At 48.6% G+C, this 26,526-nt stretch overlaps 1 protein-coding gene across 3 annotated transcripts in view; it reads right to left on the bottom strand.

Annotated features, from left to right (window-relative positions):
- The window catches only part of SRPX (sushi repeat containing protein X-linked), a 100,401-nt gene extending 84,962 nt beyond the window's left edge, over positions 1-15,439 (bottom strand). For 2 of the 3 annotated variants that reach the window (XM_004318042.4, XM_019943518.3), the window contains exon 1: positions 15,234-15,434. In XM_004318042.4, coding sequence (XP_004318090.3) covers positions 15,234-15,339 — 106 coding nt within the window. In that variant the 5' untranslated portion in view covers positions 15,340-15,434. Of the gene's footprint in view, positions 1-15,233 lie in introns of all 3 variants that reach the window. The other variant, XM_019943519.3, reaches the window with a different exon arrangement.
- Positions 15,440-26,526: the final 11,087 nt, after the last annotated feature.

Here is a 26,526-nt window from a genome sequence, read left to right as displayed (position 1 = left end):
GATGCCAGTACCAGTCAGCATTGGGAAATGGACCTTGGATATTCCCAGGACTCCGCATTTATTCCGTTCTATGGACCTGCAATGAATCTGGGCATGCCACATTCTGTAGCTAAACAGCCTAATACATTTGGATAGCTAACCTGGGGTCCAGCAATTAATCAGAATGCTCCCAGGAAACATCCTGGGAAATTAAGCTCACATTTCCAATACACTCTTCCAAACCAGCTCTGTAGTGGATTGCTTGCAAAGTTGGCCACCAACAATTCCTCCCACCCTGCACATGAATACCACTCTTCCCATCTTAAGAGGTGGAATCTATCCACTACCACCACCACCCTGAAAGCAGCTGTGCTTAGCAATTTGCTTTGATGAATAGAACGTGACGGGAGTGACGTGCCTAGGCCTTAAGTGTCCTGGCAGCTTTGGCTTTCATCCCCTGGGAAGCCATCTGCATGTTAAAAAGTCCATTTACTCTGCTGGGGAGAAAGGCAACTGTGGGGGGGGGGGAAGAGAGAGAGAGAGAGAGAGAGAGAGAGAGAGAGAGAGAGAGAGAACATAGAGAATAGGAGACTGTAAAGAGGTAGAGAGAGAGGCCCAGCCGGCCCAGCCATTCCAGTCATCCCAGATGAAGTGCCAGACACGGGAGGGGAGCCATCTTGGATTTGCCAGCCCCATATGAGCTGGCCCGGCCAACATCACATTAAGCAGAGATGAACCATCCCCACTGAGCCCTGCCCAAACTGCAGAACCATGGACAAATAAATGGTGGTTGCTGTTATAAGTCACTAAGTTTTAGGATGGTTTCTTACACAGCAATAGCTAACTGAAACACTCCTCAAGCTTCCTCGTAGAAGTCTGCCTTACAGTTCACTTCCTAACCTAGACAGCTCTATTCAGCAGGCATCAATTCAGCAGTAGAAAGAACTCTGAATCTTGGGTTAAGTTCCAGCTGAGCCATTATTTGTGTGAATGCCCCCAGAAGACTCTAAGATAAGGTGCAGGTGGTTCATTTGGGAGGCATCCCGGGAGGCACACTCACAATGACAGACTGGGGAAGAGAGGCAGGGAAGGGAGGAAACTCAATAAACGTACCGCTGGCTGGGCAACCGTGGCTCCATCCTACTGGGGACTCTTCCTCCCTCTTTTGCATCCAAACCTCAGCTTTATGTAATTTCTTTCCCCATTAAGGCTACTCCTCCACTTTTAACTTTATTTCATCCAGGAAAAGAAAATAATAGTGGTAAGGTGGGGGACTGGTAAGAGAGTGACCCCCGCCAGGCATGAGGTCTCAGAGATGTCCCTGCTTCTACAGCTGCTTCACCTGAGAGGATGCTCCATCCTCCATTCAAGCTCTTTTGCACAAGACCCCATAGGGACAACTTTAGGCAGAGTTGATGGTACCCACCGTCCCCAGGCCCTCCGCCTTGAATTAGCAGAGACAATTAAGACAGCATGTGGCTTGCGCCATTTTAATTTTGGTCATATTTTACACGGCTAACAAAAAGAAAGTTAAAAGGATAACTTTTATAAATGAAGGCATTACCCTTGTCCAAGGGAAATTTTTTTTTTCCCAGTTTAGTCTCCTTCTATTATTTAATTTTCGGCTCATTGTCTAAAGCTGGAAAAGAGGCAAAACAGGAAAAAGGCACCTAACTCTGTGGAGATCAGCACAAAGCAAAGGCCCTCAGCAAATGCCAACTCCGGTTCCCACCAAGGGCATTCCCGAAGCCCTGGAGGCTGACTGTTGGCATTCAACATAGTCAGAACCAAAAAAGGTCTAGCCTTTAAAGTAAAACCAGACAGCGGAACAAAAGCAACAGCGTATGTGGTCTTCCAAAGGCTCAACTGTCCTCCACAGAGGTCAACTGAGACACAGTCAAAATCCAAGAAGGGAGCGAGGCTGCAGCGAGGCCTTCAGCAGAAGGTTCCTGATCGAGGCACTGGCTGAGGGAGGCTCTGAGGCTGGATTCGAGCTCTCTCTTGCTCCATATTCACACTGGGGGGCCATCACATCGCCTCTGTTTCCTGGCAAACATGGTGCTTCTGCTTCTTTACAATTCTGCTCAGAAGGCGAAACCACATCGAGAAGCTGCCTCACCTCCATTTAAACAAAGATACAGAAAAGATCTGGGCAGCAGAACTCGGGGGATTCCTCTCACCTTCAAGCTCGAGCCTCACTGCCCCTGGGATTTTCAAACTAAGTGACAGTACAGCATTGACAAACTCTCTGATGGCAAAGAAATGAAAAGCGTTCACCTGCAGGTCCAAGGCTGTAACACCACTGGCCCTGATAGCAAAGGAGAAAGTTCTAGAATGAAAGGGAGGGAGCTGAGCTCTGAGAAGGAACGCGCAGCTACCCTGGGCTAAGAGGCTCTGTCTGGGGACAAACCACTTCCTCAGATCTGAAAGCTTCCTGAGACTTTCCATGGACAGAAAGAGGGCCACTCACTGTGGGCAAGGGCACCAGCAAAAGCCACTTGGACCTCACTGACTTGGAAAGATGGGTTTGGGATTTGCACGAGGAAATTCTGCAGAAGAGGAAAGAAGAGTATTCTGAAAGGAGACAATGTTTAGAGGAGGAGAGAAATACATCCCAATGGCTGCTCCCAGCTTTCTTCACATTTTAATACACAAAAATGTTGCAAAGAACACAACGTTTACAACAGCCAAACGTTGGCAGCTTTCAACTGGAGTAAACTTCTTTTAACCAAGTAGGCACAGAACTGCCTAGCAGGCCAGAAGTGGGACAGATGGTGTTACCCAAAGATTTTTTTTTTTCGTTCTTTCCCCTCTTTATAGCCTGCAGTGCTCACTGCCACCAGTAAATGCTCCAGGCAATTCAATGTCATCTTCCCAAAGGACCTGTGCTGAAACCCAAAACACAGTTCCCTTTAAAAACAACAAATAAGAAACACTAGTCTATTAAGATGCTGTGAGAAAATAACTTGGAAATGTCCACACCAGTGGTTCTCACACTCGAGCGGGCATCAAAAGCACCTAGAGAGTTTGTTACAACACGGTTGCTGGCCTACCTTCCCCCAGGCCCAGCTTCTGATTCAACAGCTCTGGGGTGGGGCGTGAGAATTTATGCATCTATTAAGTTTGTACGTACTACCGTTGCCGGTGGTCTGAGGACCACATTTTCAGATTCTGTGGTCCTTGTTATTTGTTCTCTCCCAGAGGGGAACAATTACGTTAGCATATCGATGACCCTGAGCCATCCTGCAGTAAAGAAACCTACGGAACTTATTTACCATGCATTCTGCTGCCCATAGAACATCTAGGAATCTCTCTGGGAAGCAGCGCTTCAAGGAAGCCACTTTGGGAAAATGTTCTACTAGGGATGGTCCTGACCAGCAGAAAGATCACAGGCTCCTGAAGGAACAGCCACCAGCAAGAGGCAGACAGCCAAGTCAAAGCCTCAGCAGCGATCGGGGTAAGGGGCAGTGAAGGTCTTCAGGCCACACCATAGAGCAGGACTGTGGCAGGGCAGCAGGTCTGGAGAGCCCCGAGCCTGCGGTCCAGAAACCCATGCAGCATCCAGGACGTCTCAGGAGGTAGCCAAGGCCAGTCTGCCTACAGCTTTGGATCAGGACCCTAGGCCTTGGCCAAGAATTGGTGAGAATAAACGGTCCCAGTTTCTAGAGGCTATCAGGAGGTTACCAAGCCTCAAACAGAGAGAATGAAACACCCAGTTATCTGTCAGATAAATGTGTTCAGGGCTAGTTATAGCATGCGGGCCTAGGCATCTTAAAAGACCCCCTGACTAAGGCCGAGACGAGTCCTGAGCTGAGCATCATGGTGAAGGCGCAGGAGCCACAAACACTTAGGGATCTTGTTAAAGGGAGGCTCTGATTTCATAGGTCTGGTTTCTACATGACTGTAGAGCTCCCTGGCCAAGCAGGTCTCAGTCTATACTCTGAGTAGCAAGGCCCTAATTAAGGGGTTGGCAAACTATTTCTGTCAAGAGCCAGAGAGTAGATACTTTCAGCTTTGCAGGCCATATGTTCTCTGTCACAACTACTCAACTCAGCCACTTATCACCAAGTAGCCACAGACAACACCCAAACAAATGAGTGTGGCTGGGTTCCAGTGGCACTGATATCTAAATTTCAGATAACTGTCACGTGTTATGAAGTAGTCTCCTTTTGATTTTTTTCAACCACTTGAAAATTTTAACACCATTCTTAGCTCACTGGTCATACAAAACCAGGAGTTGGGGTGCTGTGGCTTGGCAAGACTTAGTTTGCAGACCCCTACCACAGATTGCTGCTCTCCCCACCCCAGGTCTGCCAAAGCAAGACACACAGAGGAGGGGGGATCAGGGAAACCTCATCTCACCAGACTCCCTGGGTAATCCCGATGAAGCCTGTCCAGATATTGGGTTGGCCCAAAAGTTCGTTTGGGTTATTCCATACCATCTTACGGAAAAACCCGAACAAACTTTTGGGCCAAGCCAATACCACTGCTGGGCTGGGAACTACTTATTCACTCAAAGCCCTGAAACGGTGGGAGGGCCCCCCTTTTAGTGCTAACAGTTCAGCCTTCCTGACTTGCCCCGTTCAGGGGGGCTTGGGGGGCTTCACATGAGGGGTGGGGTGTGCTGTCCTGACTTCCCCATTGGTGTCAATCTCACCCATCCTCCAAGGGGCTGCCTTCTCCCTAAGCCCGGCGGCGCCGGTCTCTGGCACAAAGATGTGTAGCCCCTGTGTCTTTAAGGGTTGGTCAGTTGCAGAAATTCTCAATCCCAGGACAGGGTTTTGCTAGAGAGGCAGGGACCGCCCTAATCACACTCGTGTGGCCTTTTTTTTTTTTTTTTTTGCGGTACGCGGGCCTCTCACTGCTGTGGCCTCTCCCGTTGCGGAGCACAGGCTCCGGACGCGCAGGCCCAGCGGCCATGGCTCACGGGCCCAGCCGCTCTGCGGCATGTGGGATCTTCCCGGACCGGGGCACGAACCCGTGTCCCCTGCATCGGCAGGCGGACTCTCAACCACTGCGCCACCTGGGAAGCCCTGTGTGTCCTTTCTTAAAGAGCTGCAGTTATTTCTAAGCTGCAGCTGAGCTGCTGGGCAAAGGCACGTGAGGACCCTGTTACCCATCACCGAAGATGTGCTTTGCTACTGCTGGCCGCACTCCAGGCAGGAGGACTTCAAAGGAGATGAAGTCGAGTGCACCCCGAAGAGTTGGGTTTGTTTTTGAGTTAGAAGAGGGAGCAGAAAACGAAAGTCTGTACACGCTTATCTCAGGAATGTCGGGGACTTAGGAAAGGAAGTCTAGAAGATGCCATGATGACGGCAAAGCCAAGGGAAGAAGGGAGAGAGGAGGGAGGACAGCTATTTGGCGGCCCTTATAAACAGGCCAGCCACTCCGTCTTGGCAAAGGGCTGAATTCACCCAGCGGACCAGTCCTTCTCAAATTTCACTGTGTATAAGAATCATCTGCGGGACCTTGTTGAAATGCATACGCTGATTCACTAGGTCTCGGGTGGGGCCTGAGCTTCTGACTCGCTTGCTAGGCTCCCAGGTGACCCAAGGATTCAAGCTCGCGAGGATGCCGCTGACACACAAGCACAGCTTTTTGTTTTGTTTTTCTTTTTAATAGAAGCAAACTGTCAAAGCACATGGCGCCCATAGCTCTTTCCCACCTGGGGCTGAGCTACAGACACCCAGGACTGCAGCATAGATGGGTGTCCAGGGAGTTGTCTACACCACAGCACCCACCATCACACCCGTCCAAAGAGCAGGCGGGGTCTCACACCGTGCTGCCCTCCACTCTTTAAGTCTTGAGTTCTGGGCCTGCCTCTCTATCCTTTTCCTACTCAGCACAAAGTCTGTCCCCTGACCAAGCCCTGTGCCCACGCATTACACGTGCCTAGACAAGGCATCTTTTTCTAATCCACCCAAAGGCACCTTATGGACTAGCCGCGCCCTGCAGCCAGCAGTGAGAGGGTGGCAGGCATCCTTAGATGACTCTCGCCAATATCCTGCCACAGCTGGCAGCACAGACACTGCTTTGTCACTCAACCCTTGAGTGGATGCTGTTAATGAACTGAGCTTTCATGACATCACTTAACCAAAAAGACAGATAATCTCAAGAGCTGATAAAAATGTGGAGAAATCAAAACCATCACACACTGCTGGTGGGAATGTAAAAGGGTACAGTCACTTTGGAAAACAGACTGGCCGGTCCCCAAATGGCTAAACACAGAGTTACCATATGACCCAGCCATTCCACTCCTAAGGATCTACCCAAGAGAAATGAAAACATAGTCCACACAGAAACTTGTATATGAATATTCACTGCAGCATTACTCGTAATAACCCAAAAATGGAAGCAACTCAAATGTCCATCAACTGATGAACAGATAAAATGTGGTCTGTCCATACAATGGAATATAATTCAGCCATAAAAAAGGAGTCAAGTACTGATACCTGCTACAATATGGATCAATCTTAAAAACATTATGCTAAGCAAAAGAAGCCAGACACGAAAGGATACTGTGTGATTCCATTTATATGGAACGTTAAAAATAGGAAAATCTAGAGACGGAAAGTACTTCCGCAGTTGCCTAGGGCTACGGAGAGGGCGTGGGGAGCAATGGCTAAAGGGTGTGGAGTTTCTTTGGAGGGTAATGAAAATGTTCTAAAACTGTGATGGATACACAACTCTGAATATACTACAAGTCACTGAAGTGGTTTAAATGGGGAAATGGTATGTGGATAATATCACAATAATGCTGTTAAAAACAGCATGACCTATCAGCTGGGGTGCTCAAAGCAAGTGGCATAGAGAGGGATCCTTTGGGACCTCGACAAGACGGGGCAAGGGCTAGCTCTGGGGCAGCAACTTCTCAGAGCCCTGAGGAACACCCAAGCAGCCCCGGGTGTGAGACTCTGAGATTGCGGCCAAGTGTTGGTATGAACAACCACGCGGAAATACACCAGGGCGCGGCTCTGGGAGTGCCCGAGGTGCCACTGATCCTTGCCTGCCTATCCCTGGTGCCCGGCCCGATGCCTAATGTGTAGTGGCTGCTCAGAAACTGAACTCTGTCCCTGCCTGTGGAGGAAAGGGAATCCTGGAGTCGGGGGACTGAGTTCTAAGGCCAGCTCTGCTTCTAACTCCCCGTGTGACCCCAGACAAATCCCTTCCACTCACTGAACCTCAGGGACTCATCACTGAGACGTGGGGAGTTCCGTCTCGGGCGCCCTCCCAGGCTGAGATGCCACATGAATTAGGTGGCCCATGCAGGGGAGCCTGGATGTGGATGAGAAGCTCCTGTGGGCAGCTAGATAGAGCCCGAGACACCCAATCAGCAGGTCAGTCCCGGCCAGAGGTGTGCTCCCTTACAGATTTCACCGAGACCCACCGAGAGTCCCCCGGGGGCCAGGCTCCCTGCTCGGCCACAAGGGCACAGAATGAACAAGACCCCAGTGCCTGCCCACGTGGCTGAGGCCGTCGGGTCCGTGAGTAGCTCCTGGTGAAATAGTATGACCCTCCTCTTTGAAAAGCGGACTTCGAGTCGAAGTGGAAACAGGATTTCAACCTCAGATATTTAAAGGAACCGGAGACTGTGTGGCAAATGCTGAGTCAGTGGCAACAAGTCTGTCAGAGTTCCTAGAGGGAACGGCCACACTGGGGGCAGAGTCTCAGAAGGCCGGGGATGTGGCCAGGCCACCGCTTCCTCACCCCTCCACCAGGGGCCTGCCAAAGCTCGGCTCAATTCTCGCTCGCCCCGTGGCCCTCATTGAACCAGTGTTTTGGAACATTCTTGAATCCCTGGGACTGGTAGGGTCATCAGCTCAGCCACCCACACAGCTAGCGGCAGGCCAGAGGCATTCAGCAGAGGGTCCTGGGCTGCGCTCGGCATGGAAGAGATAGATGTTCATCAGCCCTAACTGGGCAGACGCTGCAAAGAGCCAGTGACAACAGGGGGAACAGCATGGAACCCATCACACAACAGGTCACTGTAAAAGCAGGGCAGAAGAAACAGGGCAACGATCTTCCAAGGCCAGGGCAGAAAGTCCACCCCCAAATTCTATAATTGGATCTATTACTCATTAAAAAAAAAAAGCTTTAAAACCAATATACTCAATTTACAACACCAAACCTCTGGGATAATCCAAGCCACTATGTCCAAACCCATTTATCTTCTCCCTGGAGAACAACGTATAAAGAGGCATGCAGTATGAGCTAAGGATTACGGGGCAGTGAATCACTCAGCTCGGGAATGATGACTCCAGAAGTTTCTGAGCCTAGAGTGTGCCCGTAAGACCCACGTGCAACCAATTATCATCTGGGCAACTTGGGAGCTCAGCAAAGCTACCAGCGACTTTTCTCTCAAAGAAGCTTTATCCTTAAATCTTTTATCTGAAAAATCCTGCCCCCTCCCCCCAAAGTCCCTGGTGTTTCTAAGTCTCCTAGAAGATTGTCCTGGGGTGATTTGAAATTCAAGAGCCTCAGCAATTAACTATGCCCCAACTTGTTGCCTGTCCAAATGGATCTTTCGTTCAGAGTCCTGCCAATTGCCTCTGACACCTCGCCTTTCTTTCTCTTTGGGGATTAGCAGCTTGGAAATTCTGGTTGAATCCTGCAGGGATATTGAAATAGAATGTGTTGATTCCCTGTCACAATGACCTCAATCATTCAATCAACCCACAAATAGCCACTAAAGATCCTGCCCCTAGTCCCAGACACTGTGCTAAGTGACACCGTGCTGTGCCAAGATGCCAGCCCAGACCTGCAGGTAATTACCACCTATGATTAGGACTGTGTTGTTTGGTGTCGATTTTTAAATGAGGAGAATGGGAAATTGTACCGCTCGTTATAATTCCGGAGGCCACCTGATCATTGGTTCAAAGTTCCCCTACTCTGGCAACTTCATCGCACTTTCTATGTTGACTTTTGTGCCCATTAAGTGCACATTCTCTCATAGAATTCACAAAAGTATCTGGTGAGGAGTGATTTTGAATTGGGATAGGGCCTTCTCCCCAGAAAAAGAACACCCACACAGATTTTTGTTTCCAATTTCAAAATGTTCTTAGAGAAGGAAGCCCAGAGACACCCTGCATTAACCTTCCTTGGGCCTGTAGTTGTCACTACCACTGGCATCAGCATCGCTCAACATCACTCTGCAATCTCCGGGCCCAGGGTTCCTGCGTGGCTCCTCTCTGTGCTTCACAGGGCTTGTGGACCCATCTGTGTTATAATATTTACCCCCATGGATAACCTGGTGTTCTATTTCCCCACAAGACAGAAAGCTATTGACAGAAGGAATTCCCTACCGTTTTCATCCTAGTATCCCATGCACTCCATCCTTCCATGTCCACTTTAAAAAGAAAGTCTCTGGATACAGCCAAGGTTCCAAGAGAGAAGGCAGAATTCATATATCCAAGAGAAAGATCCAGGCTTAAAAGACGCCATAAACAATGGCCAATAAAAGCCGACAGTCAAGAAATCACACAATCAAGAACTGAGGACTAATACAACATTGTAAATCAACCATACTCCGATAAAAGTTAAAAAAAAAAAAAAAGAACTGAAGGGCTGGCTTGAGAAATTCCTTATGAACTGGAACCCAGGCAAGGCGATTATTCACACTGCTATTTGGAAATGAATCCTTAACCTGGGTATTGATCATAATTTGGCTGCTAGAATTTCAGACTACGTTACAACCTGGCAAGTCAACCTTCTTCTCGTGAAACTCAATCTTCACTTTCAATTACCCATTTGAGTTGCATTCTCTGAAAGGGGAATTGATGTAGCACACATGTTTGCGTTGACTAAGGAAACCATTCAACCCCTTTGGAAGGGGCTCTAGCAAAGCGGCCAACAAAAATAACAAATGCAAACTCCGGCTTGTGGCTGCAGTGTCTCTCATCTTACAAACCCCAGCGGAGAAGGTTATTGCTCAAAGGGAGGGTGTTCACGGATTTAAAAGCAAACCTCTACAGCCAGCAAGGCATCGTCCCTGTGTATGTAGGTTCATGGTGGCACAAGCCCTGTTTACCTGCACGCGTGTTTCTCTCAGCTCCTCCGGCCAATGGTCTGTCACCCGAATTGCAGGAACTATTAACTCGATAAGTACAAATATCCACTTGGCTCCAGGGTCTTGGCTAGGCACCGTGGGAAATACAGAGGGGTAAGACAGAGCAGTGCCCTTCCTTCATGAGCTCAGAATCTACAAGCGTAAAGGAATGCATAGCTCATTGTAAGGTATGGCATGTATGATAAATATCACACGAGAGATATGAAACACCGTGGGTGTTTAAAGGAAGGCAGACGCTTCCCAATCAAAGGATCAAGTAAAAGTTTCATCGAACTGGGGGGTGTCGCTGGACAATGGGCAGAATTTAGACACACATGTGGCTGCAGGGAAGCATTCCAGGTGCAGAAAGCAGTAATCACCAAAAAGAGGGAAAATGGGACTCCAGGTCCATAAAAACAGGTAGTCTACTTTAGCCAGATTTTAGGAAGCTAGGAGAGAAGGACTGGAAAATTAGGCTGTGGCCAGCTGCCCTGTTTTTTTTTTTATAACTTTATTTATTTATTTTATTTTTGGCTGTGTTGGGTCTTCGTTGCTGCGCACGGGCTTTCTCTAGTTGCGGCGAGCAGGGGCTACTCTTCGTTGTGGTGTACGGGCTTCTCACTGCCGTGGCTTCTCTTGTTGCGGAGCACGGGCTCTAGGCGCGCGGGCTTCAGTAGTTGTGGCACGCAGGCTCAGTAGTTGTGGCTCGTGGGCTCTAGAGTGCAGGCTCAGTAGCTGTGGTGCACGGGCTTAGCTGCTCCGCGGCATGTGGGATCTTCCCGGACCGGGGCTCGAACCCCGTGTCCCCTGCATTGGCAGGCAGATTCTTAACCGCTGCGCCACCAGGGAAGTCCTGCTCTATGTTTTTGAGTAGAGCAATGCGATCAAAACAGTACTAACGTTGCCTCAATTTTAAAAATTAGAAATAAAATGTTAAAAAAAACCAGTACTGGGCTTCCCTGGTGGCGCAGTGGTTGAGAGTCCGCCTGCTGATGCAGGGGACACGGGTTCGTGCCCCGGTCTGGGAAGATCCCACATGCTGCGGAGGCCCGTGAGCTATGCGGCCAAAATAAATAAATAAATGCTCTTTTAAAAAAAAAAAAAAAAACCAGTACTGAAGTAAAGCTGTACTTAAAAGAGCAGTATCTGGCCATAAAAAGTAGAATGAGTTGCTATAAGAGAGACTAAAAGTGAGAATGTTATAGAAATCACCGAAAAGAAAAGGGCAATATTTCAATTACGGTGTGAGGAAGGTCTGAAGACGGTGCTTTAGCGATGGTTTCTGGTGTCTCTTTCAGCTCACAAATCTGGGAAATGAGAAACAGTAATAGCAGGATACCGTACTGAAAGTGTTATCAATAAGAAAATGCCAGTTGAAAATGCCCTGCTCTCCCCAGCATTTTCCTTTTTAATGCAGAGGAATTTTGTCAGTTGATTACATGTTTTAAACCCAAATAGAAATATCTAGCCTAGCCTGCTCCTAATGTGACTTTAATTGTATATCCTGAGCCAGGTGTTCAGTTCCTAATACTTATCTCCAAATGTGGCATTTTAAAAGACTGCTTTGGCTGGTGTGCTCTGGTTTGGCTTTTAGCCAACCGCACTCGGTTTTCCTGGCTGGTGAAACCACACTACTTTACCAGTTTTCTCCAGGCATCAGATTCATGGAGCCTTTCTTAGTTGGCCATGGCGTTCATCCTCCATCTTCAGCCTTGCTTGCAGAAGGAGGTGCAGTGAACCTCCAAAATCTCAGATGTAAATGAGGCTTCAAGAGTTCAGGGCTTCCCTGGTGGTGCAGTGGTTAAGAATCCGCCTGCCAATGCAGGGGACACAGGTTCAAGTCCTGGTCCGGGAAGATCCTACATGCCGCGGAGCAACTAAGCCCGTGTGCCACAACTACTGAGCCTGCACTCTACAGCCCGCGAGCCACAACAACTGAGCCCACGTGCCACAAGTACTGAAGCCTGCACGCCTAGAGCCTGTGCTCCACAACAAGAGAAGCCACTGCAATGAGAAATCCGCACACTGCAACAAAGAGTAGCCCCCGCTCGCCGCAGCTAGAGAAAGCCCGTGCGCAGCAATGAAGACCCAAGGCAGCCAAAAATAAATAAAATAAAAAGAGTTCATTTAAGAACATAATAAAACAGAAATGCAAAGCAAAACCGCAATGAGGCAGCGCCTCACACCTGTCAGAACGGCTATTATCCGAAAGACAAGAAACAGCAAGTGTTGGCAAGAATGCGGAAAAAAGGCAACCCTTGTGCACTGTCGGTGGGAATGTAAATTGGTGCAGCCACTATGGAAAACAGTATGGAGGTTCCTCAAAAAACTAAAAATACAGCTACCATATGATCCAGCAATCCCTCCTCTAGGTATTTATCCAAAAGAAATGAAAACAGGATCTCAAAGAGGTATCTGCATCCCCATGTTTACTGCAACATTATTCACGAGAGCCCAGTTATGGAAACAGTCTAAGTGTCCATGAACCGATGAATGGATAAAGAAGATGTGGTATACACATACAATGGAATATTATCCAGCCATAAAAAGAATGAATGGAACGTTGCCATTTGTGACAACATGGATGGACCTAGAGGGCATTATGCTAAGTGAAATAAGTCAGAGAAAGACAAATACCGTATGATCTCACTTAATATACTGTGGAATCTAAAAAATGAAACAAACAAGCAAAACCTAAGCTCATAGATACAGAGAACAGACTGGTGGTTGCCAGAGGGGAGGGGGAGTGGGGAGTGGGCGAAATGGGTGAAGGGGATCAAAGTGTACAAACTTCCAGCTTTAAGATAAATAAGTCATGGGATGTAATGTACAGCATAGTAACTATCGTTAATAATACTCTATTGAGAGTAGATCTTAAAAGTCATCCCAAGAAAAAAGAATTTTGTAACTACGTACAGTGATCGATAGCAACTAGACTTACTGTGGTCACCATTGTGCAGTGCATACAAATATCGAATCACTATGTTATACACGGGAAACTAATGTGTTATATGTCAATTATACCTCAATAAAAGCAAAACCAAAGAACAGAGTAAGAATACTATCTTATAGGCATACAAACGCAATCCAACACAGACAACTTTGCTATGAATTTTCCATACATTTCATGTGGGTTTTTATAGACACTGCGTCTTTGCTAGGCCGCAAAGAATAAATCAGAGAGCCAGAAAAGCTGCATCAGATTCAAAGATGGAAGAACTCCAGAGACCTTCTAGAAGTGGGAATGGGAATGATTTACTCTCTCTCTGACAGATTTGCTATTAAATCTCAGATGTTTATATAAGTGGGGGAGGGGAGATGCCGATGGGGCCCTAGATCCCCATCTCCCTCTTTCAGAGGTTCCTGATTCCAGGCCTCTTACCAGAGACACAATGTCCACTTGCTGAGAGACTGCCTCTGAAATGATCTTCAAAATCTCTCTGTCACCCAGCACTTAGGGTGAACTCAGCTGACATGATTCGCCTCAGGACCCACAGGCCTAGAGAGTCTCCCCTCCCCAGCCTTCCGAAACCTCTGGCTTGGACTGAAATACCCTCCGTTGGAATCAACAGCCCCAGCAGAGCACATTTCCTGAAAGACCTCATTGGGATGTGCCAACTTGGGGGAAGCCTGCAGGCTGGCGCCAGAGGGAGCTGGGCCAGCCAGGGCCAGTTCCCAAAAGTAGTGAGCGCCCAAGCTGGAAACCCACGATTCTGTGGGTGGCTGGGTCCTGGCAGCAAGCTACGCTGTATAAGGGTAGAAGCTGAGGGAAGGAGAGCAGAGGGCAGGGTGAGGGAAGGGAGGAAGGTCAAATGGAAAGAGAGAAGAGGCCCCTTGACTGAGGAAGGCTCTGCCAGACAGATGTACAGGCGGCTTAGAGACGCCTCCCAGTTCAGCAGGAAAGGCTGCTTCTAGCTTCTCAACTTCTCCCCCTGCACCCTGTCCAGTACTGGCTTGCCCCTGCCCTCTACCTTCATATTAACCCGACTCCTGCTTGGGGGGTGGGGGCACTAACCTGCCCGGGGAACAGGGGGCTGGCCCTTGCCTGGCACAGAGGATAAAGTCTCCTTTCCACTTTGCCCTGAATCAGTTCCTACCAAAAAGCTTAACACTTACAACAGTTCAAAACGCAAATGTTCCTCACTTTACACGTTTGATTCATTCATTCATAAGGGGATGTGCAAGGAATTTCCAGCAGCCATCCCTACATCTCCCAAGCATGCCATCTGGGAACCCTCCCCCCTCCATCCTTCACCCAGAACTCGGTAGGTTCGTTTCTCAGACCCCAGACTTAAACCACCCACAGTGTTGAAAGTAAAGCCAGACATTTGCCCGCCACGTCACCCACTTTCCCATTAACACTAAACTAAAATGTGTCCATGGATTTCCTCTCCGGGGCGACAGGGGTGCATCCATGTTCCCCAGCTCCCCCGAAGCTCTTTGCTATCTTAAGACTCTTGGATGAGGGAGTCAGCTGGACCTTTTTAAAGGGCATCTCCAAAGAAGGTTTTGTCCACACCAGAAAAGTTCTAATAAGTACCAGGGTCCCCTTAGATGCTACAGACCACGCCCCCCAGCAACAAGAAGCCACACCCCCTGTCTAGCAGAGCCCGCGTGTGTAGTCCTCTTTCCCTGGGGCTAACCAAGCGCCTGCCACATGTCACCGCTCTCAGCTGGCACCTCTCTCCCGGAGGTGCAGACTTTCTCGGAATCCCCAGCAGGGGGGGTTGGGGGATGCGGGAGAGGCTCCGCCCGGGCCTTCCACGAGAGTCTTTTACTGTGGCTCGTGCCCTGCAGCCCCAAGGGGTGGCCTGGGGCCTCGAGTTGGAGGGGGTAGGGGCTCCTTCCAGGATGAGCTGCCAGCCACCTGGTCCCTGGCCGCAGGCAACTGTGTGAGAGGCAAAACTCCGGCGGGGTGAGAAAGTAACCCGCGGCCAAACTTCTCCTGGTCGCCTCCAGCGCCAACGGGGGTTTGATTGGTCCCCCTGGAACCCCAGGCGCAGAGGGTCCTCCAGCTCACGGCGCCCGGCGACGGGATGACAGTCGGCTCTCCCCTCCTGGTGCCCGCACGCGAGCCCCGTTCCGCGTCCCCCGCTCCCCCGGGCGGCGAAAGACGAAGTCCGCGCAAACAAAGGGCGCCCCGCACCACCCTCCGGACCGAGCCGAGGGTCCCGGCGCCCAGCTGGGGAGGCTGGCCCGCCTACCCTACCTGGGAAGCCGCGGCTCGGCGGGACTCGAAGCAGCAGCAGCAGCAGCAGCAGCAGCAGCAGCGGCAGCAGCGGCAGGAGCGCGGGCCGGAGTGCGGGGCTCCCCATGGCGCGCCCGGCGCTGCGCTCGGCTCGGCTGCGCGGCGCGCTTCCCGGGGGCGGGAGGAGACCAACCCGACCGAGGGGCTGCGCGCGGCTCGCGGAGACCAAGCTGGAAAACTCCTCCTCTCGCCTGTCTCCCTCCCTCCCGCCCGCCCGGGGCCGGCCCTCCTTCCTCCGCCTCCCCGGAGCGCTGGCGCGGCTGGGGCTCCGACCCACCCCCCTCTTTTTGTGCCAGCGCTTCTTCTGGAAGCGGGGCTGACACTCCCGCACCCGCTCTGGGGGCCTGAGCGCGCCAGGGGCGTGCCCTAGCAAACCAGATTATCCTAAAATATCTTTTTGTTCCCCAATTGCGCGCCCTTTCACCACGAATACACACACTGGTGGCCCAAACACCTCCCAGATCCGGGGCCCCTACCACAAGGTCATCTGTGCAGAAAGCTACGTGAGTCACACGGAAAGAGAAGGGATAACCGAGGGAGTCCAAGAATGGCCCACCGCGGCAGGTTATTATCGCCAAGTTCGCGGGTTTGACCCTTCGGACCACGCCCCAAGTTCGGCGTCATTATGCCCATCCTATCCAAGAAGGAACGACTCTTAGAAACTTGCCCAGGTTCATGGTTACGGGCAGAGCAGGGATTTGAACTTAGGTGTGTGGCTCTGCCAGCGCCAACGTCCTTGCTACGGCTTTTTGGTTTCTCTTTTGCAAGGGAATGAATCAAGAGTTCGTGCCGGCTGCACTGCAGTTTGGGATGGGGCTTGAAGTACTCTTTTTAGGGTCGGCTGATGGGCGAGCACAAGGCCCAGAAAGTTCCCCGCCCCACCCACAGCCTCGGGAATCCAGCTGGTGTAGTTTACTGCAACCAGATTTCCCCATTTCCTGGATTGTTCGCAATCACTCCTAGGACACCACGATCAGCCTGGAGCCTCCACCCTGTGGCCTGGCGTCAGGATAGGGTTTCTAGGTGCCTGCAGGACGGATCAGGTTTCTTCTTCGAGGCTTTCTCAATTTTTTTTTTTTTTTGGTAAACCCCTAAGGCAGGACCTCGCCCCTTTCCTGACCGAAGGAGATCTTAGCTAAGGCAGATTCCAACTAGGGCGGCTGCATTTGGTCGTGTAGTATGGGCACTGCACGATGGCCCCGAAGGGGCAAGTGGGTGCCAAAATCCAGCTGCCTCTGGGGTCACAAGAAGCCTGTGCCTTGGCAGAGGCCATGTTCGTTGTGGAAGGGCAGCTTTCTCCTCGCCTCAGCAGTCTGGTCTGTTAGCTAGGCTAAGGGCCCTGGGAACATCCATCCAGAGGTTTTCGATTTTTTTTTTAAATCTAGATGGTGTGCTCTTTTCCCAATTCTCACAAAAACCTCTGCCTTGAACTACCATCTTATCCCCTCCAGTGCCTGGGGAGCTTCGCTCCATCTCCTGCGGGTTTCTCCATTACTGCTACCTCTTCAAGGATCCAACAACCCCTCAATAACCCTCTAATCACAGGACAATGAGGGAGGTCAGGCTCTTCTGTGGCCTCCATCACACCAGACTCTCCAGGGAGTGGTTCTCAATCCTGTGCACACACAAGAGTATCCTGGGGGAGCCTTAGAGAAATACCCTATCTGGACTCGACCCCAGACCAATGAAACTAGAATCTTTAGGGATGTGGCCTGGCGTTTGAACAGATGGATTAGTGTTGTGCCCCCATGCTCAGTGGTGCAGGTTTTACAACGGGATAAATTCTAGGCCAGTGTTCCTCAACCCAGGCACTATTGACATTCGGGGCTGGATTCGTGGTTGGGGAGGGTGGCCGCTCTGTGCGCTGAAGGATATTTAGCTGCATTCCTGGCCTCTATGCCCCAGAGAGCAAGTAGCAAGCCCTCATTTTACTCACTTGTTAACAACCAAAACATGTCTCCAGAAGCTGCCGGATGTCCTCTGGCAGAAAAATTGGCCCCAGTCGAAGACCACTGCTGTAGGCCCATGAGTGGGCACCCCAAATTCTAGGTCCGGGTTGGTCTGTCCAGTGGCCTTCCTTTCCTATATCACCTCTGAAGCAAGCTTTGCTCACAAAACGCGGCACACATTCTATTATTGGGCTGACAAGGAACACCTGGCTCTCTCCTAGCCCCTGAATCTGGCTGAATTACAAGCAACACCACATTCGATGTTAGGAGTTGCTTTCTTTGCTACTTTAGAGCAAATTCCAATCAGATTTATAATAATAATTATAATAAGTTATAATAACTATTATTTTTATTTATTATAATTATTATTACCAGGCCTCTCTGGTAGAAGGGATGAGGGCAGAGGGAAGCTTAGAAGAGATTATCCATCCATCCCACAATATCTTGGTAGACAATAGGATGGTTAAGTAGATTCGTAATCTATCAAACAACTGAACCCAGAAGATGGGGTAATGAGTGGATGGAAACAGGAAGAGAAGCCACTCAGGGAGGGCCACAGAGCTCTGATCTCTTCCTGTCCTGCCGGTCCTAACTACTAATGAATTGGGAAAAGATGCTGTTGGCATGAGACACAAAGATAGGCAAGAAATAAGTTTCAAGCATCTCTATAGGCAGGAATGCTGTATTGACTCTGAACATTAAAAGGTAATAAGGATAAATACGATGCCCTACATTAGATCTCAAAATCCAACTACACAGATGCAGAGTACGGGAAACGTGGCTTCTCAGTAGTACCTACCATACTTAGTTGCCTACAGGCTACGACAGACTTCCCAGGCACCTCAGGGCGCTGCTGACAGTGCCTGTTCTGTCCTCTGAAGCATTCCAAGCGCTGGGCAAAGCGCCAAAGGTGAGAAGGGAACACAGCCCTCAAGGTCTGGCACGGGTGTGTGGGGGGCACGTGTCTTTCCACCATGTACAGTGTGGAGGAGGCTGGATTAAACAGCACAGCCTTTGCCCCTGACTCAGAGCAGAATGACCCACAGTGGAGAAGGAAGGAAAAGGAGTCCCAGGATTCCCCGCCCCTCCTCTTTCTTCCTTGAACTTGTAGACTCCAAGAAGCCATTGAAGGAGAACCTGGCAGCCCCCTACCTACTGCAGGCGAGAGATTTCCTGAGCACGTCAGTCAAGGCCCTTCCCTCCATGTGCCTCTACCATCTTCCCACACCTCTTCAGCCCCCCACCCTCGCAAACCAGTTCTTCTCTTCCCACATCCCTCCAGCGTAAAGGACCGGAAGTTTAAGGGGAACATTGGTGGCTCACTGTACCTTGGGAAATGGTTGGCAGTAGAATAAAAGTTGAGGAGACACTCAGGAGTGATGCGACCTAAGACAGTGCTTCTCAAGCTATCTGTGGCGAAGGACTGGTTTTCAAAATTTCCCAGTCCGAGCCTGGGATTAGCAGATGCAAACTATTATATATAGGATGGATAAACAACAAGGTCCTACTGTATAGCACAGGGAACTATATTCAATATCCAGTGATAAACCATGATGGAAAAGAATATGAGAAAGAATGTATATATATATATATGTATAACTGAATCACTTTGTTGTACAACTGAAATTAACACGTTGTAAATCAGCTATACTTCAATAAAATAATTTTTTTAAAAAATTCCCAATCCATTTTTGATCAAGGCTTTTCTAAAATCAATAAACATGACTCACTAGAAAAATAAAATGGGAACAAGTCAGAGAGGAGCACGGGTCTAGGGACTGCACTTTGAGGAGCACAGTTATAGTGGATTTAGTCTTTTCCATCCTGTACTTATACCAACTACAGACCACACTAAACTCTCCAGGTTTCCGAGAACTCAAGACTCAAAGGACAAGGAGATCTGACCTCAGTCTACTGGAATCATGCTAAATGAATGCCAGAAGGGTAGGGTGAATTGGGCTGGTACTTTTGCTCTGGTATCTGTTAAAAATCTAGATCCGAGAGGGTTAAGGTAAGAGTGCTCAAGATCAAGATGAAAAAAAGCTAATGGCAGTCCAAGAATGGTATCTGTTTACAATCCCCTGGCTTAAAGAGATTTCTTCCCTTTCTAGAAAAAATATTCAGAATGAAACAACACAAGCTCTAAGGGATGACAAAATTCTGCAGCATTAAGGGAAAGGGAATGCTTTGACTCTAAAGATTCAAAGGAAAAACACCTTGTTTGTGAAAATAATCAGCTACAGAAAAGGGAAAGCAGTTTTAGAAAATATCTCTTTGGTGTATTCAGTAAAAGATTCAAGAAGAATGCTTTTATAAAGTAGCAATAGGGGGTCATACAGAGAATTGAGAAATGTAAGAATGCAGAGATTCAAAAATGAAATTAATGCCTTTCAGTTTCAGTGGCCAGGCTTGGAAGTGATCATTCCTGTCCTGACAACAAGATAAAGCTGGGCAAACAGAAAAATCCATGACTTTTCTCAGACTCAACAAGGAACTGAGTTTTCAGGGCAAATCACCACCCATCATTATCTGGAAAGACAGGCATATCCAGACAGTCACAGCTGAGATCTGCTTACCTGGAGCAGAAGACGTGCGGGAGCCATACATTGGTAGGAACACTGAAATGGCAATTTAGAAAGATTGCTGAGGGCTGAGTGCGGACTAATAGGGAGAGTGAGAAACTCCTGGGGGCTGAAGTCATAGCAGAGACTCCCACACTGCTGTAGGCTTTAACTCCAAGAACCCTACCAGGTTTTCATGGTGAAGGTCCAAGAAAGCCCCCTCCTGCTCTGGCAGGGAGAGGGGAAGAGGAATCCTCCTGAAATATGCTCAGAGACTTCTCCAGAGAAAAGGGTTACTCGACTTCACCAGAGCCTTATCTCACCTCTGAGAAGGGCTTGGTGACGAATTTCCAGAAAAACATCATTTGAGGAACTGCTCATACGGTTTTGGAGGGATCTGCCGACCACAGATACTCCAAATCTCTGTCACAGGTGTGATTCCATCAATCAGGCTGAGTCAGTAGAACTTGAGCCCCAGGCCACTGTAATTAGAGGGGTAAGTACAGGTCTCAGGCTGGCCAATCAGAGGCTCGCTCAGCGACAATTTTTTTTTTTTTAAATACAGCAGGTTCGCTCAGAGACTTTTAAAACAAAGCCCGGTTGAAAGAATTCCTCTTATTTTCCTCTTTGGTTAGACATTGTATGAATGTGACCTAAGAAATGCTAGTTTTGAGTGGGGCTCAGAACAAGAGAAGACCCTGTCATATGTCTGGGCCACTTTGTAAGCTGCTCTGTCACTTGGGCCACGTGACCCAGGAGATCTACTGGTGCGCAGTTTGAAGTCTTTGGCAAGCCCCTCTAGGTGAAGCAAGATCCGACCCTTAAAACTTTGCAGCAAATCCCTGCCATCTTTGGTGGATAACTACGACCCTTTTCAGAATCAACTTTTGGCTTTTTGTTACTGGGCCTTCCTAGAGATGAAATGCTTAACTGTGGACCACCAAGTTACCATGTAGCCTGAGCCACTCACCTTGAACTAGTGTTGTCCAACTAGCCAAGCCATACAGTTGGGTATTCATAGCAGCACTCCACCATCAAATGGAAGTGATACATATGTAATCAGGCTCGTGCAGGCCTGGAAGGCATAAGTTGCATTAGGAAGTGGCCCATATACTTATGGCCCCTACTTCTGCTACATTACCTTCTGTGTTCCAGCCCCCATCTCTGGCCTGATGGAGCGTTCCCAATGGCCAGTTGACCGAGGAAGAAAAACCTCAGATAGTTCTGCCTGGCATGTAGGTACTGCCTTAAAGTGGAGTGTGGCAGCACTACCGCCCTACTCTCTCACAGCCCTAAAGACCAGCAGTGAGGGGGAATCCTCCCAGTAGGCAGGATTATGAGTAGTCTACCTGGTTACTTGAATAGACATATTGGATACGGATTTTCCTTCTCTGTCCACGTGCTTCTGCCCAAATTCTCATCTGTGGTCTTATGGAATACCTTACCCACCATCATGGTATTTCACACAGCACTGCTTCCAATCAAGGAACTCACTTCACAGCAAATGAAGTGAGGCAATGGGCTCAGACTCATGGAATTCACTGGTCTTACCACGTTCCCTATCATCCTGAAGCAGCTTGATTGAAGTGGAGAGGCCTTTTGAAGACAGGGTTAACGCACAGCTAAGTGGCAACACCTTGCAGGGCTGGGCAAGGTCGTCCTGGATGCTGTATATGCTTTGAGTTGCCATCCAATACATGATGCTGTTGATCCCATAGCCAATATTCATAGATCCCTGAGCATAGCCGTGGAAATGGGAGCGGCACCGTTCGCTATTACCTCTAGTGATTTATTAGCAAAATGTTATTTCCCATCCCTGTGATACGTAGGCTCTGCTGGTCTAGAGGTCTGAGTTCCAAAGAGAGGAATGCTTCCACCAAGGCACCCAGCAATGATTCTACTGAAATGGGAGTTAGGATTGCTGCCCAGACACTCTGGGTGCCTTGTGCCACTGAATGAACAGGCAGAGAAGGGGGTTCCTGTCTGACTAGGGTGATGAATCCTGAGAGGTGATTATCAGGAAGAAATTGTGTTGCTACTGCCACACAATGGGTACCCCCACTTCCTGCTTTTCTGGAAAGCAGGAAATCCTTAAGAGTCCCTCTTGATACTCCCATGTCCTATGATAGACATCAACAGAAAATTACAACAACCCAATTCAGGCAGGCCTGCTAATATCCCAGAACCCTCAAGAATGAAAGTTTGCGACACTTCACCAAAGAACCACGACCAGCAGCTGAGGTGCTTGTTGACAGTAAAAACGAATACAAAATGGTAGACTATGGGAAGGTAGTTATAAATATCAGCTGTGACCATTTGACCCTCGCAGAGAGACTGCAAGTTATATTTCTTCCTAATTTTAATACAGATGTTTGTATATATATATATTAACTAGATATTTTTGTTTTCTTTCTTTTCTCATCTCCTTATCATCTAATGTGACATATATTAATAATATTTCATATCTCAAAGATATCAAAGGAAAAGAATGAACATCACCAAGGACAAAAAAAGGACCTTTGTATTCTCTTCTGGGGAAAGGGTTAGCATTTTTTGGTTGTATGTGGAATAGTTGTATAACGCTAGGCAGAAGGAGAGCTTTGGCATTGTCTTGATTCAGATATTAAGTATACTTTAAGGAGATGTGTATGGATGCCAAGTTGACTAGGGGTGGATTTTAATGGCTTCGTGATGCGTCAACGTGGCTAGGCTGAGCTACATTTCCCAGAATTCACTCTCTTGTTTCCAGTTAGGGGAGATTCTCAGGAGATTTGGAGGCTGGAAGAGAAGCAGTGGCCATTTTGTAGCTCACACATGTTGCCGATTTGCTGACTTACCTCGTTGGTGTGAAGCAGCAGCTGGGCTTGCAACTGCTCTACCCTCCCCTGATCCTCCTTCGGCTTCTTCAACTCCGAGGCCAGGTGTATGTGTTTTGCTGTGTGATGAAGGGCCCCCGCTGGAGATCCTCACAGCCAAGGTCAGAGGCAATAAGAACATGAGTTCCAGTTCTTCCTCATGGGGCTCTAGCTTGTGCTTGTTGGTTCTAACCTACCTTTGATCTCCCCCACTCCACGTTACATCCTCCTTCCCTACTGCCTGCTCCATGAACTTCAAGCTCCAGCATTAGACTCAGAGACAACAGCCATAGAGAGACTGCTTAGTAAGCGCCCACAACTGCAGAAGAGCGATTCCCTGTAACAAATTCATATTGGACTTACGCAATTTATATCTGCTTCTCTGGTTGAACTCAGACTGATACAGGTGAGGAGCGAGTGTGGGGTGAAAATAAGTTTAGTTTAGAACATGTGAAGATTGCAGTATGGGGGGAACCAACAACGTGGGGACTGTCTAGTGCTAAGATAATTTGAAATTCAGTAGGAGAGAGGAGGAGAGGGGTATAGATTTGAAACGCCTGCATGGAGGTGAAAGCGGAAGTCACTGCAGTTCATGAGATCCTTGAGGACACTGGAGAAAAAGGAAGAAAAGGAAAAAGAGGCTTGGAGAATACAAGTCAAACAGGGAAGAGTGAAGGAAGCCATAGCAAACATCAGCTTCCGTATCTTGACAAGGGACATCTGAGTCCCAAGGGGGAAAAGGCCTTTTTTTTTTTTTTTTGCCAGATAAAACTTGTAGAAAGGAAGGATAAAACTTGTACAAGGGAACATGACCCAGTTCTAGAGGCTGACAGAAAATGGAACCCAGTAAGGAAACATCAGTTAGATCCTGTAGTTAAATCTCAATCCTGTTAGGACTGAGTCCCATAACTTCAAAGCCCTCACCTTGGGTCGTAACTCGGTTTGTGGCAGCCTAAGAGAGGAGCAGAGGAGCGGGCCAGAGCACTTCTGAAGCAGGAATACTTTAATGTGGCAACAGGAAACAATCGATTGGTATTCCAGAGGCTATGCATTTGAAAAGGAGTGTAATTCGCGTGAGACTGGGATGTTTTTGCCAAAAGACTATCCTCAGATATGTACTTGCATCCAACTGTGATATATTGATTGCCCAAAGAAGACCCCAGTCCTTGACCCAGTGGGGTCTGCTCAAGGCCCTGTGGAGATAGTTCGGGCCCTTTCACCCTTTATTCCGAACAAGATTCTAGGGCTGCCAACTTTGGAGATGGCGCAACTGACCCCCTGCAGAAGGTTGCATCCATCATACCGTCTCCCCATTCTCCCCTTAATCCTTGCTGATTCTGTTGATGTTGGCGCATCCCCGGGGCCTCTGCCTTTTAGAAATGCTGATTCATCCAGAAAGCATCTGCTGGAGGTAACAGCCTTGTCACATGTTTCAAGTCACAGAAGGATGTGTTGGAGGAGAGGAAAAGCTTTCATTTACTCTCTTGTAATCAACCCGGACGTCAGCATCACAGCAAGGATTGGGGCTGGAAAATTAGTCCCGGAGGCTAAAGAAGGGCTTCCAGCTGCAAGAGGAACAGCTAACACACATGTTAGCTGTATGTGTGTGCACAGTGTAGGCTGCCTCCCCCTTTGGCTGTACCCATGCCCTTTCTCCTGTTCCTAAAGACCTTTCTTGGATCTCGAGAGTTTCTGGCTCATTGTGAGGTCTTCAGGGAGGCTGGAGCACATGCAGAAACCCTGCTGTTGGCCAGAGGTATGAGGGCTCCAGCCAAGTACAAAAACAAGTCAAGTTTAGAAACAATGAGTTAATAGTCCTTCGTGGGTTGCATCGTGCTGTTAGTGATAACTAATCAAAGGCTTCATTTAGTCAAATCCTGTTGGACTTTTTTGTTCCATCTGCCTTTCAAGGATCAGCCTTTCTCTGACTCTGGTAAATAGCCAAAGAAAAGTTGCCGCAAGGAAAGTTACAAGATTTGCACAAAGGTCCACAAGAGTTTAACACACCCAAACCAAATAAAGATTCTGAGCTATCAGCATTGGGATTCTACAGTAATATTTTTCAAGTGGCTGCCTGAAGCTTTCCCACATTGCTCTGGTCCTTCTCTCCCTCTGCCAGAGTGGATCCAATTTCTGTTTGTCTGGAACATATAAAATATAGGTACTTTCCCCACTTGCCTCATGGTCTGTTCTTTTTTTTTTTTTTCTTGCGGTACATGGGCCTCTCACTGCCTTGGCCCCTCCCGTTGCGGAGCACAGGCTCAGCGGCCATGGCTCACGGGCCCAGCTGTCCCGCGGCACGTGGGATCCTCCCGGACCGGGGCACGAACCCGTGTCCCCTGCATTGGCAGGCGGACTCCCAACCACTGCGCCACCAGGGAAGCCCTGCTCCCTTCTTTTTAAAAGGAGGATGTATGATCTGGTACAATGAAACGCAATGTTGGTATATCTTATTCTCAAATGGATGCTATTGCATGATGGTCATATTATATAGTTTCCTCTAATTCTTTCTTTCCCCATTCAAAAAAGTTGCCTGAACTCTCTGCTTCCATCAACCTACTCCAATCTGGGTCTGCACACACTGGTCCTCTGAAATAACTCTTGCTGTCATGACCTGCATGTTGTTTGCATCAATGGATATGTTTTAGTCCTCATTTCTATACACTTCTCAGAAGCATTCAATACTAATGGCCACTCATCGCTTCAAGTAACTTGAACAATCTTTAGCTTCCAGGATACCACACTATCATACCTCGAACATCTCTGGATGCTTCTTAGTGTTTCTGGCCACCCACCAGTCTCGGGGCAACCATTAAATGTTGAATTCCATGGAATCTCTACACTCTATCCCTAGGTGATCTCATCCACACTCAGAGCTTTACCAGCTAAACATTAAGAACTCACAAATATGTACCTTTAGACTCTCTTATGGGTGCCTGACCTTACTATATAACTTCTTTTCGTTGTTCAAATGCACCTCCAACTCCACACATACTGAATAGATTCAGAACCTCTAACCTGCAAATCTCGTTGTCCTCCAGCATTCTCTGTGTCTGTGACTGGCACCACTATTCATCCTTGACTCCTTCCTTCCCCTCCAGCCAACCCATCCCTAAGTCCTGTATTTTCTTCCTTATGATGCTTGAATCCAGCCATGTTGCTCTGTCTTCACTGCCACGCACTTGGCCCATGCTCCATCCCATCACTTCTCAACTGGACCCCTATCAATGACTTCCTAAGTGGTCCCTTGCATCCACTCCTGTATCTCCTGCAACCTCAAAATCCTCTCCATTTGCTGCAGTCAGACCAAACCATCACTCACAGGCTTAAAACCCTTTGCTGGATGACCGGTACATGTACACGAGAGAGCAAGATTCTGAGTGTAACATACAAAGCTCTCTTTCATCTGGACCTTGTCTATGCTCATCCAGCCTCAACTCTCAAGACCCTTACCTCACTCTTAGTACTGCCGTCACTCTGATTTTCTTTCAGTCTGTGCTGTGTTCCTTTCTGTCTCAAGGTCTTTGCACATACTTTCTTCTGCTTACTTTTTCTACTGCTTATTCTAGGTAACATCTCCTTATTTTCAGATCTTATCTTTTTTTTTTTTTTTGCGGTATGCGGGCCTCTCACTGTTGCGGCCTCTCCCGTTGCAGAGCACAGGCTCTGGACATGCAGGCTCAGCGGCCATGGCTCACGGGCCTAGCTGCTCCGCGGCATGCGGGATCTTCCCGGACCGGGGCACGAACCCGTGTCCCCTGCATCGGCAGGCGGACTCTCAACCACTGCGCCACCAGGGAAGCCCACTGATAGGGTTTAGATATGAGTCTGCAAGCAATTGATATATTATGGTCTCTGTGCAGTCAAACCTCTCTGCTAATGATAATCT

The sequence above is a fragment of the Tursiops truncatus genome, chromosome X (assembly GCF_011762595.2).
Source record: "Tursiops truncatus isolate mTurTru1 chromosome X, mTurTru1.mat.Y, whole genome shotgun sequence".
Lineage (NCBI taxonomy): Eukaryota > Metazoa > Chordata > Mammalia > Artiodactyla > Delphinidae > Tursiops > Tursiops truncatus.
This window is presented reverse-complemented; position numbering and strand designations above follow the sequence as displayed.